The sequence below is a fragment of the Macrobrachium nipponense genome, chromosome 17 (genome assembly GCF_015104395.2).
Source record: "Macrobrachium nipponense isolate FS-2020 chromosome 17, ASM1510439v2, whole genome shotgun sequence".
NCBI lineage: Eukaryota > Metazoa > Arthropoda > Malacostraca > Decapoda > Palaemonidae > Macrobrachium > Macrobrachium nipponense.
Window position 1 is genome coordinate 82,954,821 of NC_087210.1, and position 21,704 is coordinate 82,976,524.

Sequence of the window (21,704 nt, forward strand, 5' to 3'; positions counted from 1 at the left end):
GTTTCATAGTAGTCACACCAACGTAAGAGCCTGGACATCCACGGACCGGGCATAAGAATTTGTAGACTACATTCAACTGTTTCAAGAGGTCTCTTGCTGGGGGGATCAGGTTGTTCTTCATAATAAGGTCCTGGGTACGTCGATTTTGGTAATAAATTACAAGTTTAATGATTTTTTCTCAAAGCATCTTCGTGAGGACGAAGATTCTTTGAGAAAAATCATCAAAGAGAATGTGATCCCTACTGAAGCCAACAAAGAACTTGAACTTGTAATTTATTACTCCAAAATCGACGTACCCGGACCTTATTATGAAGAACAACCTGACCCCCCCCCCCCGCAAGAGACCTCTTGAAACAGTCGAATGTAGTTTACCAATTCTTATGCCCCGTCCGTGGATGTCCCGGCTCTTACGTTGGTATGACTTCTATGAAACTGTCCAAGAGGATTTCCTGCCATGTACAAGAAGGAGCGATTAAAAACCATATGACAGCACACCAGGAAGCTATCTCCTGCGATGGTATTATCAAGAATATCAAGATAATAGTGAGGGCTCCCGACCAGCAACGCTTGCGACTGCTCGAGGCACTCCTCATACAGCAAGAGAAGCCCTCATTGAATACGACGCAGGAAGTGCTCTTCCTCCCCACCAACTTAGATTTTAGATTTAGATTTATTTTTCTTCCCGCCACTGGCCAGTGGGCATAAGGCTGATACAGTTTCTCTCCATCTGTCTCTATCCCGAGCCATTTCCCTCGCTTCCTCTAAGTTTTGGATTTCATCCTCAAGATCCCTGACAATTATGTCTATCCACCTCGTTCTTGGTCTACCCAGCGGTCTTCTTCCTATTTGTACTGCTCTCAGTGCTCTCCTGGGGTCTCTATTCTCTTCCATCCTCTCAACATGTCCAAACCATTTCAGCCTTCCCCTCTTCAACCTGGTACTGACTGGCCTTTGTTGCCTCAATCTCACCCTGAATGTCTTCATTTCTAACATAATCATCCCATTTTAATGCCAAGTATTCTTCTCAGCAGCTTCATCTCAAAAGCATCCAAACCTTTTCTCCTCTGTTCTGGTCAGTGCCCAGTGGACGAGCCATACATCAGGACTGGTAGTACTACTGCATTGAATATTCTCATCTTAGTTCTCAAGCTGATTTCATGCCTCGACCAAACGTTTTTCTCAGAACCTCAAAAGCTCTTGCTGCTCCTAGTTTTCTTCTTTGTATATCTTCAACTTGCCTCCCGTCTGCTGTTACCACACTTCCCAAGTAAACAAACTTCTCAACTTGCTTGAGTTCCTGTCCTCTGATTGTCATATCCTCCATGTGCACCCAATCATCATCCTTACTCACAACCATGATCTCGCTCTTCTTTGTGCTGATGTTCAAGCCAAAATTCTGTGTCTCTGTCTCCATCCTCATTACCATACCTACCAGCACCAGCCACGTATCAGCACCAACGCAACATCATCAGCAAAGTCCAAATCCATAAAAACTTCTCCACCAATACTAGCCCCTCTGTTTTCATTCTCCATCACTCTTCTCATTATATGGTCAATATATACATTAAACAAGGTGGGTGACATAACACATCCCTGTCTTAGCCCACTTCCAACTGGGAACCATTCACTTTGCTGTCCATCCAGCTGTTACACAGCTGCACACTCCTTGGTACCAGTTCTTTAGTATCCTTATCACTTTCAGTGGTATACCATAGTGTTCTGCCACTCTCCACATTCCATCTCTCCATACTGAATCATACGCTTTCTCCAAGTCTATAAAAGCACAGAATATTGGCTTTTGCATACTCCCATCTCTTCTCAATTATCTGTCTTAAGGTGAAAATTTGATCCACTGTTGACCTTCCACTTCTAAAACCACACTGCTGTTCTCTAAGTTTCTCTTCTACTATAGGTCTTATTCTGTTAAGTTATTACTCTCATGAATATCTTCCCTGGGACTGACAGTAAACTTATGCCCCGATAGTTACCACACTCCCTTTTGCTTCCCTTATTTTTATATATTGGTATCATAATTGCCTTTTTCCAATCACTTGGTACCACCTCTGTTCTCCAAACTATGCTAAAAACAACTCTTAATGCCTCTATCATCCTTCGTCCTCCTGCTTTTAGCATCTCTGCAGTTATCCCGCACACGCCAGCAGTTTTTTTTTCATTTTTTACAGATTTTAAGGCCTCTTTCACCTCTTCTGCACTAATGTCTTCTTCTTGTACCTCCAGGGCCTCGTTTAAATCTGCAATGCACTCATCCCTACCGGTAGTATCAACATTTAGGAGTCTTTCAAAATACCTTGCAAACAGATTCCTTTTCTCCATTTCGTCTGTGACCAAGTTCCCATCTTCATCCAACATGCCATCACTCCCTCCAAACTTTTTCTGGCTTGCGTTCCTCAAGAATCTCACAGCTGCAAACATAGCCCTGCTCTCGCCAATTTCCATAGCTTCTTCAACTTCGGTAGCTCTTTCTTTCCAAAACATGTTTTGGTCATGCTTCATCCTATCACTTAGTTCTCTCAGCTTTCTATTTCTTCGTCTTTTTAGTTGTTGTTTCTTCTCTAGGTCTTGTTCATCGTCCATTTGAACTCTCAACCTTTGTTGCTCTTCACTTAAAACTTTTGCTTCATCACTAAACCAAGGTTTGCTGTTACTTCTCTTATAACCTAACACCTCTGTTGCTACGTCCTTAGTATCTGAACTTAATATTGCCCAGGATTCCTCTGAATCCATATCCATATTTTCCATACCAATTAATGCCGCAAATTTGCCTCCTACCTTCACCTCATACTGTTGTTTAACTCTTTCATTTCTCAACTTATCCACATCAAACTTTATAGTTCTCCTTTTTTCTTGATTGGCCTGTAACTTTATTCTAATCTTGGCATATTACGAGTTTGTGGTCAGAAGGAACACGGCAGCCCCTAAAAGTTCTGGTGTCTAATATAGACTTAAGGAGACCTATGTGTATGAATAATAGTACAAGTAATACCAGATCTAGCTACATCCCTGATCAAAGAATACCAGACGAGACTAGCAGCCCAGCAGCCAATGACAACGCGAGCCGTCGTGACACAATGCCCACAGAAGCCATGCCCCAGCCTCGACGGTCTGCAAGGCTGCAACAGCGTGACCTTCAACGACAAGTAGCGTCTTGAAGAAAACTTCTTTCAACCAATAGCAGGAGTGCATTGCACCACCAGCCAATGAAAACGCAGCTAGCGGTTGACCCCCTGCTGACCTGCCGCTATATATTGAGTAGATCTTGACAGCACCTACAGTCTGCTCCGACCCACTGCCATGATCATGCTGGGATGATACCGAGAGAAACGTTGGCCACTAGATCAACTTATATTTTGATCTATTTGTTCATTTACTGTAACAAATAAATAAATTTGTAACCATTATCCCTGAAATTGACTCCTCCTGATGAGTAATATCGGCGCAATACTCGCCAGTTGTAGTAGCAGAGAGAAAAGCTAGTATTAGAAAAATAGAGAAGACTATTTACAAGTTGAATGCAGCTGATGCAGCAATATCTTTCAATAATAATATAATATACATACTATGTGTTTGTGAGTTACATTGGATAATCCTGGGAAAAAGTACCTATACATTATCACATTTATTTTATCATATTACATAATTTGTTTATTGCTTCTTAAATAATATTACCATATTCATCCTATTGTTTACATTATTTTAAAATTTACCCCCGCACCTCTCCAGGTCCTTATATCAGGGCTTGTACACGTTAAACCCTAATTGCCCCCCCCCCCCTCCCTTCCCTCCAAAGACGCACTCATCCCAATGCCCTTTGTGGTAGAAACACTACATTTAGGCCTAATAAATAAAATTCAAAGATGGCACTTTCAATGCACTTTTTTTTTTCATAGTCCAATATTTGTTTTTGGTTTTGTTCTATTTCTTTGATAGTTTTTCCTCTCAAACACTTACCGTTATAAACAAACAAATGCAAAGCAGTTTCTGTTTGGTTAATGGAGGTTTTCCGTGCAACACTTATGGCATCTGATGCAACAACGAGTATTTTAAAAGAATTCTGATGCTATTTGGAAACAGTCCAGTGAAAGAGTTCCCAAGTGCTACGAAAATGTTAAAATTATAAAGAATGTAATGAGTGTAGTACTATAAAATGGTACGGGGAGTAATGAAAAACGCATGTAAAACGTGATAAAGTAAACGTACTGTAATAATGTGCTACAGAGGTTCTAGAGTATCTCGTACATTTTGAAAGGAATATCCTGTGTTCTCGTGGTATATTTATTACGTACTTTCAAAGTCATGCTGACATTTGTGAAAATTATTATTGAAACTACCACAAGAAATCACCTATATTTCCAGTTAAAAATACATTCGTTTAAGGAAAAAACAAGCTATTTTATTCGGCAACGAATGAAAGTAAGTTATTTTCACCGCAATTTCACAATTGCTCACAACATTGTGACCTGTAACGCACGCCACACCTAACCTCCCCCCCCCCCCCACCCTCTCCTTCCAACATTGTGACCGGTAACGCACGCCACACCTTATTCTTCCCCCCACCCCTCCTTCCCCCTCCTGGCGTTGCTAATGTCCATTACAAAACTCGGATTTGAAAGAACGTTTGTTTAAGCTTGGTTTTGGATTTTCTGTCCGTGTTTTCCGCCTTTCGATGAGAATGAAGACAAGACTCATCTGTTGAAAGAAGTCTGCGCAAGGTCAACCGCCATTATCTTAAGAATATTTAGTAAAATAGAGCTGTAGTACTAGACATTGAAATCCTAAAACGATATCGACAAGTGATTCATGACGTTGTAGTATCCTCATTTAATGAAAATATCTTTAATTTGCAATAATTTACCAGGACTGTGAGTGTATATCAGAGAAAACAAATAGTTTTAAAACGACATTTTTCGGCCTCACAACTATGCAGGTTTACCGTTTAACCGTCCTTAGTACTAGCTTCGTTTTTGAGATATGCCAACATTAGCTTGAGATTTAAAGTTGTACTACGCGAAAATTATTGTATTTGTACGAGAATTGCATTAAAACCTGTCTCTCCGGCATCGTTTGTTACGATTTTTGGTTGGTGTAATAATGATGGGTAATTACTTTGACCCATTTTTCACATTCTTATTCCTGTTATTTACACATTGTTATTTGTTTATGCACGGTGAGGAAACTATACTGATTAGATTATCGTCCGATTTAAAAGGCATTGAAACAGGTTAATGAACCAAAAAGTCTTTGGAATAGTATGAAGGTCTTATAATTTCCACCTTTTAGGTCTAAAATAGCACGGGGGAGTTTACCGAATCTTGTATTTTGCGGTGTAGGGGATACGGCCTATGTAGGCCTATTTGTTTTATCATAAAATACAATCTCCAGAGGCTTATTGTTCTATCCAACAATTATTTCTATCGTTACATATATTGTGTTTGATGCAGAGTACCATTCCAACAAAGATATATTCAAGTTAACGTTGTTAAAATAAGGAAATAGCTAGTTCCAGCGCCAATGTGACTCATTGTCATTGTGGAATTCTCGTAACACGAAACCGTTAGCAGCACCATTGACATAACATTGTGGTGATTTCCTTCTTAAGAGGTGATAAATTCCTCGGTAATCTTCAAGTGTCTTCTCGTTTTAAAAGAGTTGTTTATGGTACTACTTAGCCTGTGGCGGTGTGACTTTAACCGTGATGAACACAAGGAGGTTTAGTGCACGATCTAGGAATATACCTAGACCGTGGTTTAGTGGGGTACGTTGATTTAACCATCGGAAATATTACAAAATAATAATAATTTCGATAATTTCACATTTTTCTTCCTCAAAAAAATAAAGTTCTGAATCTCTTTTTATTATTGCTGTTTTTAGTCTAAGGGTTAGTTTTCTGCGGAGTATATGCTTAGGCCGTAATTTGTAACAAGTAATTTTATATGTTGAACAGCTTACTGTAAAATTCTGAGAAATTATTTATTTAATATTTAGAAGCATTGATATAAAGTGGACAAAACTCCAGATTCCAAAACGGTTAATTTCTTCGCGTGACTTCAGCACGAAGTGTAAATATTCTGAAACGAAAAAGACTGTAGCTATCTGAATCGTGTGTGTATGTGTGTATGACGTGAAGAATATGGGAATATGTACAACAATGAAAGGATTCAGTCAAGGAATATGTAAAGGTTACTTGTATGAAAATTGCACAGCACAGGATAAATGTAGAAGAAAGTATGGGAGAATTAGACTCAATATGACGGAACAGGAGTATGGATAGGGCGGGATAAGAATAGAGGATATAATTAGATTAGAATAGTAGAACAATAATGGTAGAAGTGCGGCGTGTCAAGGTCAAACGAACTTTGTCTCTCGAAAAGGAATTATATGAAAATATTCCATAAACATAAAGCGTTGGTAAAAGTAAACGGCGTTGGTTATAGTAACCCAATCAGCTCATCTCTCAGACAAAAGGGACTTTGAGTAACAGAAAAAAAAGCTGTACCAAAGTAAATAAAAAAAATATGAAGAATGGTTGTCTCTACCACTGTTGCTAAGGGCACCAGTTAAAAAAAAATTAGCTGTACCAAAGGAAATTAAAAAAATATTAAGAATGGTATGCTCCACCACTGTTGCCAAGGGCACCAATCATTGGTACATGATAATGATTTCATTTGTGTGAAGGAATAATGACTTCGATGTAAGTCAGGGACACAGAAGAGAGAAAACTAGTCAAAGATAAAGGGAGAAAAAATTCAGCCACAGGGCAAATGGCTATCATATGTTGTCTCGTAATAATGAGACGCAACCCAGTTTTGTAATGGTATCACCATTTTTTTGTACTAAATAACCTTTGCTGATAGATACTGTGTGCATGTAGGTATATAGAAATAAGTTTGTTTTTTGCTTTATTAAAAGTTTATTTTTAAAAATGAAGTTAAAAATTTGGGTTTAAATTTTTCTTAGTCTCAGCCGTTGCCACATTACTTGACGATATTCTGTTAATATTCTCTACTTACATAATCGTCAACCACGCTATCACGCCTTCCTGTGAATTTTTATTTTTTATTTTTTACCATTTTTTTTACATGAGGATCAGTTGAAGGTCTGCAGTCCAGTTAGCCATGTTTGAAAAAAAAAAAAAATCGGATGTTCCTTAAGCAACGTCAACTGAGCTTAACGAAACAAAGTACGTTCGCGCGTTCGCCACATCAGCCTATGTGAAATTCGTGAAAAATAAAGAACGAAAACGCAATTTCCATAAGAAATTGTAACGCTTAAACCAGCCCATAATAAAGCTTATGCGTGCCCTGCAGATTATTAAGAAAAAAAAAATCATCCCACCACGAGAACCAGTCAGTAACAAGATACTATCCTGGAGCCACGTAAGGAAAGGTAAGCTATATTGGGCAAATCTTACAGACGAACGGACACACACCACGCTGGCAAGAAAGAGAGGCTGTCTGGAGCAAAACCTTTTAAGCGAACAAACGCCACTTCTGCTCATAATCTTGGCAGTTCAGCCGGAAAGGACTTTTGTAAGACCCCCATGAGGACCTGACGAAGCCTTTCGCATCATTGGCCGATGGACGGTTGCATAAGAAAACCTCGCCCTGCCATTGGCTGCTCGTCCAGGACTCTCTTGGGTCCGGTGGTGAGGGCGTGAGGGAAGCTGAGAAGAGAGGTGGACGAAGCCGAGGAGAATAGACGCTTCTTGGAATCACCGGGAGACAGAAGCCATCATGATACGTCTAGTTAGTACTAAATGCGCAGTTTTAATTCGTGTGTCGTTCGTTTGTTTTGGCTATAGAGTGAAATGGAATATTTTGCCGTGTAATACTGGATTTATTTGTATGTATCATAAATTTAGCTTCGAATAAGTGACATTGGCATTATAATTAATAATATGTAATTTTGTTTTCACAGATATTATTAACGGGATTAGCAGCGTGTTTGCAAGCCATCTCTGGAACGTGAGTAACTGTTTGCAATATATTTTTGTTATTTTTTTAAATAGTAGGATTTGAGTTAATATCATTCTAACCAGAAGAAGGCGGATAGGTTCTGCGAAATATTTTATTCAAAAAAATTTTTTGTTTCATAAGAGTGAAAGGTTACGGCACAAAGAACTCATGGAGGACATCACGTGATCATTTGACATTATGTAATGGAATGTGTGGAAAGTGAATATTGACATTTAAAGAAATAAAAATATATAGGCCTTATTTATGGGTATAAGAAGATGTCATTTGTTGGGAATACTCTCTCTCTCTCTCTCTCTCTCTCTCTCTCTCTCTCTCTCTCTCTCTCTCAGCAACTCCAAGTGACTCTTACTGTGTTATTTAAAATCGACAAAAAAATAATAAATAACGTAAGTAAACGGAACCTGAAGATACTGAAAACAATTATATTAGACTATGAAACCACCTGTTACGTGTGAATACGCGAATAAGCACAGAGAATTTTTTTTTTTTTTTTTTTTTTTTGTGTGTGTGTGTGTGTAGAAGTAGCCATCTGTTGATAAGAGGATCGCGTACAAATGCTAGGCCTAGTTCAGCTGAATTTAGTGGAACGGTTTTTTTGTTCATCAGTGCGCTGATTGATAGGCCTAATTTGTTTACATCAGCATTTCTATTTTTAAAAAAATGTATATATATTCGCTATTATTTTTCAACACTCTTGATAGGCCTAGTTCGTTTACATCCACAGCATTTCTGTTAAAAAAAAATGAATATTTGTCATTGCTTTTCAACACTAGCTGCAACCTCTCATTCCTTTTACTGTACATCCATTCATATTCTCTTTTTCCCATCTCAGTTGTTCCATAGTGTATCTGCGAGTTTATCTTTTTTTCTGTGACACCTTTAAAACATCTTTACTTTGTTTCCCCTCGAACGCTGAATGAACTCATAGGTCCCAGCGCTTGGCTTTTGCCCTAACTTTTATATTCTATTCCATTCGTTATTGTGGTTAAATGTAGGACGGATTCCTTGGAATATGTACTGGAAAAGTTTTATATATATATATATATATATATTATATATATATATATATATATATATATATATATATATATATATATATATACTATTAATGACAGGTGTACATGCAGTGTATGAGACACGATCTATAATAGGCCAAGAGTCATCTGACATATTTTGGCAAAGTTTTCAAGAATTAATCAAGATATTTTTCCATTATGCATGATAAGGAAAGATATTATTCCATTATGCATGCTAAGGAAATAATCATTACTTCTTCAACTTTGCGTATACGACGTTTTCGTTTTAGCCACCGCCTTAAAAAGAAAAAAAAAAATGCATTTTTAACTCTAGATTTATAAAAACCTGACAAAGCGTTGAAAAAAGATAAAAACCTACCTTTTTAAGTCTAGCCTTATAAAAACCTAACAAAGCCCAAAGCGTTCTTACGGTGTCCCCGCATTATCTACTGGGATAATAATAAAGGTAAGGTCGAAAGATCCTAACTGGAAACATTATGAAATGCCGCGGGAAGAATAATGATAACACCGTTTATTCATTCAGGGTTAGTCCTGTGGTTAACCTTTATGGTAACATGTCGCTCTGGGATGCTGGTGGATTGGTTTTAATTTTCAGCCAAAGAAAAAACTTGAGATGGCTTTGTCTGTCCGCGCATTTCCTGTCAGCCTTCAGGCCTTAAAACCAACTGAGGCTAGAGAGCTGCAAATTGGTATGTTGATCATCCAACCTTCAATCATTACATATACCAAATTGCTGCCCTCTAACCTCAGTAGTTTTTATTTTATTTAGGGTTCTATTTAGCCATAATCATGCGTCTGGCATAATTATGTCAGCCCCCAGGCCTTAAAACCTACTGAGGCTAGAGGGCTGCAAATTGGTATGTTGATCATCCAACCTTCACTCATCACACATACCAAATTGCTGCCCTCTAACCTCAGTAGTTTTTATATTCAAGGTTAAATTTAGCCGTAATCATGCGTCTGGCAACGATACAGGACAGTCGTGGTTAAAGTTTCATGGGCCGCGGTTTAAACAGCATTATATCGAGACCACCAAGAGATAGATCTATTTTCGGTGTCCTTGATTAGACGTTGTAGAGAAAACTCGATTGCGCCGAAGTTTTGTTTGTTTTTGTCCTGAATTTCGTGTTTTGTCATTAGTTGGTATTGATAACATTTTACTACATAGAAAAATAAAAATGAATGTAATAACTTCTTTGCCTCTTTTTATTCGGTCGTATTGTTAACATGGTATTGATTAATCGATTAGTTTATTAAGAATGTTGCTGCTGGAAATGAAATCTATCTCTCTCTCTCTCTCTCTCTCTCTCTCTCTCTCTCTCTCTCTCTCTCTCTCTTTTGAATATTGTTAACATGGTATTAATAAATCGCTTAGTTCATTATTATGAATGTTGCTGCTGGAAATGAAATTCTCTCTCTCTCTCTCTCTCTCTCTCTCTCTCTCTCTCTCTCTCTCTCTCTCTCTCTCTCTCTCTCTCTCTCTCTCTCTCTCTGAATATTGCTAACATGGTATTGATAACTCGCTTTGTTTTTTTAAGAATATTGCTGGAAATGAAATTCTCTCTCTCTCTCTCTCTCTCTCTCTCTCTCTCTCTCTCTCTCTCTCTCTCTCTCTTGAATATTGTTAACATAGTATTGATAACTCGCTTAGTTTTTTTAAGAATATTGCTGGAAATGAAATTCTCTCTCTCTCTCTCTCTCTCTCTCTCTCTCTCTCTCTCTCTCTCTCTCTCTCTCTCTCTCTCTCTCTCTTGAATATTGCTAACATGGTATTGATAACTCGCTTTGTTTTTTTAAGAATATTGCTGGAAATGAAATTCTCTCTCTCTCTCTCTCTCTCTCCTCTCTCTCTCTCTCTCTCTCTCTCTCAATACTATATTGTTAACATAGTATTGATAACTCGCTTAGTTTTTTTAAGAATATTGCTGGAAATGAAATTCTCTCTCTCTCTCTCTCTCTCTCTCTCTCTCTCTCTCTCTCTCTCTCTCTCTCTCACACACACACACACACAAAGATTGAGATTAACTCTCATTATCTTTTACACCTGCGTCCTTTCATACCTCTGGTTGACCTCAGAACGAGGCTCCCTTACGAGCAGCAATCTGGGTTGATTTTCTGCCGAGTTTTCCTGAACGAACTTTTAAGGGAACGGGGCGAACGAATTTGAAAGAAATGCACCGGCAGAGAAAAATGTTCGGGGTTGCGTCTAAGAGGTTCACTTGCCTTTCGTTCGTCAAAGTTTTTCGTTCGATTTCGTCTTGGCTTCTTATACGACAGAATGGTTGGAATATAGACGTCTCTCATTGCAGATAGAGAGAAAAAAAACCATTCATCTGTTCCTGGTTCTCTCTCTCTCTCTCTCTCTCTCTCTCTCTCTCTCTCTCTCTCTCTTATGCTCTTTGTGATACCTTTTCCCCGGGATATAGAGAAAAATTAATATATACATAATTTTTTTTTAAATTCGTCAATATACGGATTTATGAATTGTTCAAAAATGCATTTCTCTTATTATTACAAATATATTGATTTTTCCTCTTGCAAAAAACTAAAATTGGTCAGAAATGCATTTTGAAAACGATATGAAAATGATTTACAATATGATCTTAATAAAAAAAAAGTATTTATGTCTTACGAATACAGTAACTTCAAAAGTAATGTGTCAGTTGAGTGTCAAGTGTAAGGTTGCCCTTTCAAAAGTCAGTTATTGTTTTTTTTTTTTTTTTTTTTTTTTTTTTTTTTTTTTTTTTTTTTTTTTTTTTTTTACCTTGCAATAAATTTTTCGCTGACTGAATACCTAACGAAGCAGCCTACTTTTAACTTGGGAGTCAGAACCTCCTCTGGTTATATAACGAAATCTCATGTTTTCATTTTGGTACAAAACATTTTTAATTTTTTTATTTATATTTTTTTAAAAGTTGAATTACTATTTTATTTGTATCACGTCAAATTAGGTAACTACGAACTACCACTCTCAGGAAATCACTGGTACGCGTCTCCTTATCTAAATGTAGATAAATATGCTAATTTCATTTTTTGGCGCGAATTGACAATCGTCTTTGGTATCAATTTGAAGCCGAATATTTTTCCTTTATTGTGATATGTTTATCGTCATATGTTCAAAACAGCAGAACCTCAAAAGTTAAAAGTCCAAATGACAACTTGAAGTTAGTTGAAAAAAAAATGCTCACAATAAGTAAAGTATTGGAGTTATATACGGATTTTGGATATTTCGTTGATAGTGACCCCACCAAAATGGTTTTTTGGGGGTCATTGTTTAGGAATAATACTTCTTGGGCATCATGATACAGTTTTTTGTTTATGTTTTAGCGGTAATCCCTAACGGGCTTGTAAACACGTCGCAAAAGAAGAAGAAGAAGAAGAAGAAGAAAATGTAGAGATATACCGTGTTATTACCCGTGAGGATCACTATCTACGAAAGAACCGTATAGATCTTTCCTAGGTAGTGACCCCCCCCACCCCAACAAGGGTTTCGGATTATTTGTTCATGGCGGTAAAAGAAGATTACATTGCCTTTAGTGATGTTTGGGGCATTACTATTTTCAGCCATTGCTCAAGCATTTGTAACTTTTTTTTAACGGCATAGGGGTTTTCTGTTAGCCATAAGAATGGCGTTGAAATCACCAGTAAGTGTTCCGTACTGGTTGAGGTGGCGTCGTGCAGAGGAAAGACTGACTTGTGAATTGGTGCGTGGTTGATCGGATTATTTCTCTCTCTCTCTCTCTCTCTCTCTCTCTCTCTCTCTCTCTCTCTCTCTCTCACACACTTCCGCTAGCGCGCACATATACGCGTGCGTATACATAGATTTTGCATCATTTATATACATACTTATGTATATATATACGATTACATACATATATGCAAATACATAACATAGGTAAACATGTATATATGTATATTTATATGTAATATAAAATCTGTATAAGCGTGCGTATGAGCGTTCAATAAATTGTGCGTGTGCGCGCGCGCGTGCCTCTTAAAACTCTTTCGGGTACTCCCTGACCCAGTCTCTGGAAGCCCTCTGGAAGTCCTCTGGAAATGTTCCCTTTCTCGTATCCTGGAAGCCCCTTCTTCCAAAGGCATTCCTCCAGCAGAGCGAAACAAGTGAAAGTGTGGGGCGCGGCCTGGTCTCATGAGACCTGTATCTAGACCGTGGTCTGAAACACCAGGGCAGGGCGGCGTAAAAGGCCTGATGTGGTGCCCCCTGGGCATCATCCCAATTGCGCAATGAACCTTTGATGTTGCCGAAGAAGGATTACGTCTCTATCGTTATCATATAGTCAAGCTTTCTCTCTGTGGTCTCGTCTTACGAATAGCTTTCCTGAGAAGTCCTCAAGAAACTCCTTGAAAGAAAGTACACTTTATGCGGTGCACTGTAGGCACTTCTTCAGGTTCTCTACAGCGTCCCTTCGGCCCTGAGCTGCAACCCTTTACAGTCTTTTTTTATGGTACCTCCGTCACCCTTACTTTCCTCATCTCTCTCCTAACAATTGTTTCATTGTGCAACTGCTTTGAGGTTTTCCTCCTGTTGCATCTTTGCAATGTTTTACTCTCACTTTCTCTTTCAGCGTTGAATGACCTTATAGGTCCCAGCGCTTGACCTTTGGCCTAAGTTGTATATTCTCTCTCTTGAAAGAAAGTTAGCTTTAATATCCATTAAGCGCGAGAATGCTTGCGAGATAGAGGTGAATGGCTGTGCATGGAAGGTGTTAAATGTGTTGTTGATGAGACTACTCTGTAGGTATAGGGAGAAAGTAAAGTTTTGGAAGTTTTCTCCACCACTGGTTCATCCACGATTCGGCGTTTAAAGTAGGAATGAAATGTTGTTGTCTCTCGTGTTGTATTTTCTCTAGACACACACACACATTATGTGACGTACAATTTACAAGAACGTTAGAAATTTTAAAACAACAGCCACTCATGTAGGTAATTGGTATTGACGTTACAAGAGTTAAACAATAAAAAAAAATTATAGATAAAAATTAACCATCTAGCCTTGAGATGTTTACGTCATCTCGTTTTGCCGTTGGGCTGTTGTGAGAGAGAGAGAGAGAGAGAGAGAGAGAGAGAGAGAGAGAGAGAGAGAGAGAGAAGAATATATTCATACACGTAAGGACAAGACTTATTGTATGTATGTATACCAGGCAATAGCATGGGAGAGAGAGAGAGAGAGAGAGAGAGAGAGAGAGAGAGAGAGAGAGAGAGAGAGGGCGTGGTCCCATTTTGATGGTCGAGGGAACATGCCAGAAAAAAAAAAAAAAAAAATGAAAATAAGACGGAATGAATAAAGAACTATTGAGGTCATCTTTCTCAGTCCTTAGCGGTTTCGTTTTTAGAGCTGAACCCTGTAAATACCTTTGGGGCATTGTTTAGGTATCCCATTATAATTAGCGCGCATGCCCAATGTAATACACTTGCTTATGCTTTTGCAACGCTAATTTTAAAGGTCAGTTTCATTCCTACGACACGCTATGAGGCATCTGGTGACATCATTAATGGCTTGAAATCCAGCCATGTACAGTTTGATTTCAATTCAATTTCTCGTTACATTAAAAAAAACCTGTTTATTTAAACGAGTGATATGAATATTTTTATAAAGAGATCTATTTTTTTATTTATTTATTGGGTAACTGAGACGGACAGAGGAACTTGAGCTAAGATGTGCTTTTCTTAATAAAAAATGAATAATTTTATAAAGAGATCTATTTTTTTTTTTTAATTTTTTTATTGGGTAACTGGAGAAATACAACGATATGGGGTGTGTTTATTGTAAGTGGTGGTAGCACTGACACTTGATAAGAGTTACGACGGCGATAAGGAGTGTGTTTATTGAGGTGATGGTAACACTGACTCTCGATAAGAGTTAGTCATTTTGTGCAGATGCGGAACAGAACTAGTCGACCATAGAAATGAAAGGTTTTAGTTGCTGGGAAGGACGTATCGGGCACTTGTTAGGGCACTGCGCTCCCCTTGGGCATACGTGAAAGTATAAGCCTTTTGACATTTCAGGTGCCCGAAGGCCCTTCGGATAAGAAACCCCCTGTAACATCTGAGGCTTAAATCCGAGCTAAGGCAAGCTACTACCACTTTTTGTGCCCTTCGTATTTACCAGAGAGACCTTTACGGCCTGTGATGTTTTTTTTTTTTTTTTTTTTTTTTTTTTTTTTGCCCTTCCTTGGAAACCAGCGTCTGTAATGCTGACTTCTTCTGATTTTCTGTTTTCAGGTCTTGGTAATTATTATTATTATTTGTGAAACAAATCCAAAGTTATGTATATGTACATTTATTTAACGGTAATTCTGTACAGATAGCTTTCGGGAATCTGTTCCATTCCCCTTTTCAGATTGAAAATGGTAATCGAACGTATTCCCGAAAGCTATCTGTACAGATTTACCCTTAAATATATGTATCTGTACATACCTGTGGATTTGTTTATCTATTGCAAGACGCGTGCTAGTATTATTATTATTATTATTATTATTAAAGCTCCACTCTCAGTACTGGATATTACTCTTAATCTTATTGCATTTGGCATTTGACATCAAATACCTTCAACACTTTCGAAAGTAGAACTTGAAAATTAGCACAAAAAGATCGAGATGAAGCAAAGGAAGTTCCAGTCATCTTTTGCCCCAATACAAATTGTTTAATGAATATCTTTGTCCTTCAATTAACTTTTGTAGGTTTCTAGTGCGCCTAGGTCAGATTTCAATTAACTTTTGTAGGTTTCCAGTGCGCCTAACCATAAAGAGTAACAGTGTTGCCGTAACTTGGATAGGATTTTAGTGAAGAAATTTTTTCAATAAAAATCGAATATAGATTCACGATAAGTACTTCAGAAATTCTGAAATATTATGTAGTTTATCTGTTGAGAAATAAATTATCATTATTTGTTATTGTTGTCTTTTGTCATACTGAATGCTGAAGACACCCGTAGTGAGGTGTTGTGTACATCATTAATTTTTTGCACTAGTTATATTGATTTTTTAAAGCATTTGTTAAGTGCGCGGTCTTTTTATTTTCTTCCTTCAGGCATGGCTTTCCAGGCTTCCCACCTCTACCAGTGGCGTTCGTAGCTGAGAAACCAGATGGCAGCGTTGAATACAGCCCTGACACCAAGATTAAGAACCTAACCTCTAGATTTGAGACCGTTGCCTACATACCAACTAATCCTTACGGTTTCTCAACAAAGATCAAGAAACTCAATGCTGACAAGTCGAGGTTTGAGGATTTGCAAATCATCAGATCTAATCCCTATGGATTTTCCCAAGAAGTGTTCAAAGTTGATGGTCAGACTAAGAGTAGACCATCTCGGTTTGAGCCAGTTCCTTCCATTCCTAGCAACCCATATGGCTTTTCCAGTAAGGTCGTCTCTCAGTCAGTAGATACCCCCAGTCGATTTGAGACTGTAGAACTGATTCCAGACAACCCTTACGGATTCAGCACCAAAACGGCAACTGAAGGTATTTTACCCAGTCCAAGACCTTCACGGTTTGAGTCGGTAGCTTCTATTGCGAAAAATCCGTATGGATTTTCTGAGAAAGTTAAATCCTTTGAGTCAGACCATCCTAGTAGGTTTGAAAACATTGAGTATATTCCGACCAACCCTTACGGTTTCAGTTTGAGAGTGAACCAGGAAGGGAGCGCACCGCAAACAAGACAGTCGAGGTTTGAAAGCACAGCTTTCATTTCAAAGAATCCCTATGGGTTTTCAGAAGATGTCAGGTCAGTCTCAGACGACAGTTTCCCTAGCAGGTTTGAGAGTGTCGAATATATACCCAATAACCCATATGGCTTCAGTCAAAATGTTCAAGGAGTAGGCGCGTCTCCCTCACAGAGACCATCTCGATTTGAGACTATCCCTTACATTGCAAGGAACCCGTATGGTTTTTCAGAGCAGACACTTCAGAATGGAGAACTTCCAAGCAGGTTTACAAATGTTGACTTAATCCCCGACAATCCTTATGGATTTAGCACTAAATCTAAAGGAGCAGAATCTGCTTCTACAAAGCAGCTAACTTCTCGATTTGAAACATTTGCTTACATTCCAAAAAATCCTTACGGATTTTCAGAGAGAATACAACTGCTTTCACCAGAACTCCCCACAAGATTCGAAAACTTGGAGTATATTCCAATTAATCCTTATGGATTCAGTTTAGAAGCAAAAAAGAACGGAGATGTAGCAAAGGCTAGATCCTCTCGTTTTGAAACCGTGCCTTACATACATAATAACCCCTATGGATTCCCTCAAAGTGCAAGAACAGTGTCAGATCTCCCAAGCAGATTTGAGAACGTTGCTTACATCGCCAATAATCCTTATGGTTTCAGCACCCAAACTCAGGAAAATGGGGATTCTCCCAGATTCAGAAGTTCTCGTTTCGAGAATGTAGATTACATTCCTAAAAATCCTTATGGCTTCTCAGAAAAAATAAGGCACCTAACACCAGATCTACCAGATAGATTCGAAAATGTATCTTACATCCCGGTTAATCCATATGGATTTAGTCAAAACGTTCAGTCTCTTGATGACTCTGTCAACAGAAGATCATCTCGGTTTGAGAACATCCCCCTTATTGCAAAGAATCCATATGGCTTCGCAGAAGATATAAAAACTCTGTCAGGTCTGCCGAGCAGGTTTGAAAACGTTGAATACATTCCAGATAATCCCTATGGTTTCAGCACCAAGTCACAAAGTGAAGATGCCTCTCCGAGAGAAAGGTCATCACGATTTGAGTCTATTCCTTTAATCGCAGATAATCCTTATGGGTTTTCGCAGAAAACAAAAGAAATCTCAGATTTACCCAGTAGGTTTGAAAACGTTGAATACATTCCAGATAATCCTTATGGTTTCAGCACCAAGTCACAAAGTGAAGATGCCTCTCCGAGAGAAAGGTCATCACGATTTGAGTCTATTCCTTTAATCGCAGATAATCCTTATGGGTTTTCGCAGAAAACAAAAGAAATCTCAGATTTACCCAGTAGGTTTGAAAACGTTGAATACATTCCAGATAATCCTTATGGTTTCAGCACCAAGTCACAAAGTGAAGATGCCTCTCCGAGAGAAAGGTCATCACGATTTGAGTCTATTCCTTTAATCGCAGATAATCCTTATGGTTTTTCGCAGAAAACAAAAGAAATCTCAGGTCTTCCTAGTAGGTTTGAAAACGTTGAATACATTCCAGATAATCCCTATGGTTTCAGCACCAAGTCACAAAGTGAAGATGCCTCTCCGAGAGAAAGGTCATCACGATTTGAGTCTATTCCTTTAATCGCAGATAATCCTTATGGTTTTTCGCAGAAAACAAAAGAAATCTCAGATCTTCCTAGTAGGTTTGAAAACGTTGAATACATTCCAGATAATCCCTATGGTTTCAGCACTAAGTTAAAGAGTGAAGTTGCCTCTCCGAGAGAAAGGTCATCGCGATTCGAATTTATTCCTTTAATAGCGGATAATCCCTATGGTTTTTCGCAGAAAACAAAAGAAATCTCAGACCTGCCCAGTAGGTTTGAGGAAACAAAATACATTGCCAACAATCCTTATGGTTTCAGCACAGTCATTCAAACTGCGGAAGATACCCCTAAGTTTAGATCATCCCGCTTTGATACTGTTGCTTACATTCCATCAAACCCCTATGGATTCTCAGAAATAGTCAAGTCTATCTCAGACCTTCCAAGCAGGTTTGAGAATACCCCATATATTGCTGATAACCCCTACGGTTTCAGTACTCTGGTAAAATCGCAGCCAGAATTCAGAAGCCAAAAACCTTCTCGCTTTGTAACAGTAGCAAGCATTGCAGGGAACCCCTATGGTTTCTCAGAACAAGTCAGGGATATATCACCAGATCTCCCCGACAGATTTGAAAATGTAGAATATATTCCAAGTAACCCATATGGATTTAGCTCTGATGTACAACGATTAGATGACTCTCCTAAGGAAAGATCCGCCCGCTTTGAATCTGTTCCGTATATTGAAAAGAATCCTTATGGATTTTCAGAGGATATCTCATCACCTTCAAGCCTTCCGGCAAGGTTTGAGAGGACCGATAAAATACCAAATAACCCGTACGGTTTCAGTACCGAAATCAAGACAGATGGTGACTCTCTAAAGAAACAGTCATCGCGGTTTGAAAATATAGCGTCTATACCCAAAAACCCCTACGGCTTCTCTGAAAAGATTGAGACTGTATCTTCAGAAGTTCCCAGTAGATTTGAAAGCGTTGACCATATCCCAGATAATCCTTATGGTTTCAGTACTGAGACCAAGAGGATAGGAGGCTCCCCAAAACAGAGGTCATCTCGGTTCGAATCCGTAGATGCCATTGCCAGTAACCCGTACGGTTTTTCTGAAAATGTTGACAGTCAGTCAGATCTTCCAAGCAGATTTGAATCTACCAAATACATTGCTGATAATCCTTACGGTTTCAGCAAGAAAGTTGAGTCTGAAGATTAATGAGCAGAGCCCCAGAGCAAAACATTGTGAAGTTGCCAAGAACCTACTAAATCGATTTACACTCATATTAAAGAGTAACGAAACTTTAGTCTCAATTGGCTATTCCTTTTGAGTTCATAGTTACAAGCTTGTAATTGCATTTTAGCTTACTCTAAAATTATGTAAACATAATTTCAGACATGTTTTGAGATCTGAAGGTGGTCAATACATCAGCAACACTCCTGGATGTAGCAATTTTGGATGATAGTTCATAAGATAAATAACCATTAAGACCAGTGGTTCTCGAAATTTTTTATGGATCGTGCACCCTTTCATTATATGTCAGAATGTCATTCACGGCCCCCCTCCCTTTTTCCAAAATTGTGAGTGCGAAACCAACAAAATACTAACACAAACACACAAGCTAGCAGAGACAAAGCTCTGCATGACTTCTCAGTAGTGCGGACAGATGCACACTGCGTGTTGTGTAGTCCTAGGGACAGTTTGAGCCTGCCAATTCCCCTCCCCCTGAAACTCCTCCCTGGTTGAGAACCACTGCTATAGACTATCCATGTATGATTACAAAATATTTTTTTAAAATCTAGTATATATTTTAGTGCTAATTTTAATAGCATCAGGAATCTTCAAAGCTCTGAATCAGTTTGTGAACTTGATCACAGCAAATAAAAAAAAAACATAAAATCAAAGTGCCAATCATCATCGTTTCTAATTCGAAAATTAATCCATTAGCCTCTGTTAAAGGACTGTCAGGCATAATGAAGATTCTTATAATTTACTTTATGCTCTAGAACCTTTGAAGAATGGGTAAGAGATCATTAGAGAATGGTCACCACACTTCCAGGTAAGCAAGTTCGAGTGTGCCATATCTGGTGGAAGGTTAGCTAACCGTGAATTTGTTCAAACAGCATTAAAGTAATAGTTAGCATCGTAAATTGTCCTTTCTTTCAAGGAGTGGAAAATTATTGTTTTTCGGGTTTTGATGAGCAATTTGACTTCATTACTAAGTATAATATGATCAGAAACGCGCCAGAATTTGGAAAATAAAAAAATTTTGAATCTTCGATGGCCCTTGTAAATTATTGAGAGACATTGTGCCATCGTACAAGGAGAGGCAATTGAAATATTTTTTAATTCAACACGGAATTGTCAGTGTGGGTGACGCTTTCAATGAAGCATACGTAATAATCTATTGACTAAAATTCCGTACTTTTTCATAAGGGAAAACTCGACAAATATAGACAGAGAAAAAAAAAAAAAGGACAATCTTAAATGTCAGTTCTGTTGACGATTACAAAAAACCTGTGCCACAGCTTTCTAGTCAGCTGATCAACTATTTTCTTTTTTCTTTCATGAACTAATGGTTTCCCTTAAGGAATTTTGTTTCGTTTCTAGAGGTTTAATGTACGTGCGTCAGCTGTCTGGTGTGATCTGTGTAATGATTTTTTCCTTCTAACATACATTTTTAGGCCTTGTTACCTGGTAAGGCAATTATAAGTAAGCTTTTGTCAATGGAATTTAATTTTAATGTCAGACGCCGTGGAAATTCATCACCAAAATCTATAAGCCCGAATTTTTGGAGGCATTTGAATCACAAAATAAAAATAAAAATCGCGTACAAATATTTCAAGAGAAAAATATTTTGGAATGTACTTTTAATATTGACTAGGAATTGATATGCCTTAATAAAAGAAGCAAATAATTTTGTTTGTGTCATTAATCCAAATCCTATACGAAAATTATATATATATATTTGATATCCATTCTTCTCTAACTACCTCGGAAATTAAATATTTTTTTTTTTATATGTGTTAACCGAAGGGGATTTTTTTTATTTGATAAGTAAACATAAATCGTTTCTTGGTCTTGAACCACGGAACACAAGAACTTACGACGTGCCATTGACGCCTTAACCCACACGGCCATCATATATATATATATATATATATATATATATATATATATATATATATATATATATATATTATGTTATGTATGCATGGGGGCTATATATATATATATATATATATATATATAGGATATCTATATATATATATTATATATATATTATATCTATATATATATTATATATATATTATATTATTATAATATATTTGTTACTAATGAAATATGGTTCAGAAAAACTAAACTTGGTAAACATTGAAAAGTTATTAGGTACAGGTATACCTGGATAAAACAACAGTTTTG

At 37.8% G+C, this 21,704-nt stretch overlaps 1 protein-coding gene across 1 annotated transcript; it reads left to right on the top strand.

Annotated features, from left to right (window-relative positions):
* Positions 1-7,195: 7,195 nt before the first annotated feature.
* Positions 7,196-21,199, top strand: LOC135196385 (uncharacterized). The gene is made up of 3 exons (XM_064223181.1): positions 7,196-7,763; positions 7,936-7,982; positions 16,082-21,199. The coding sequence occupies exons 1-3, from the start codon at positions 7,752-7,754 to the stop codon at positions 19,497-19,499; spliced, it is 3,477 nt and encodes a 1,158-aa protein (XP_064079251.1). The 5' UTR covers positions 7,196-7,751; the 3' UTR covers positions 19,500-21,199.
* Positions 21,200-21,704: the final 505 nt, after the last annotated feature.

Bases quoted from the DNA above. Each gene is read 5' to 3' on its own strand.
- LOC135196385 (XM_064223181.1), top strand. The intron at 7,983-16,081 runs GTGAGTAACTGT...TTCTTCCTTCAG, and splicing joins TTGCAAGCCATCTCTGGAAC to GCATGGCTTTCCAGGCTTCC.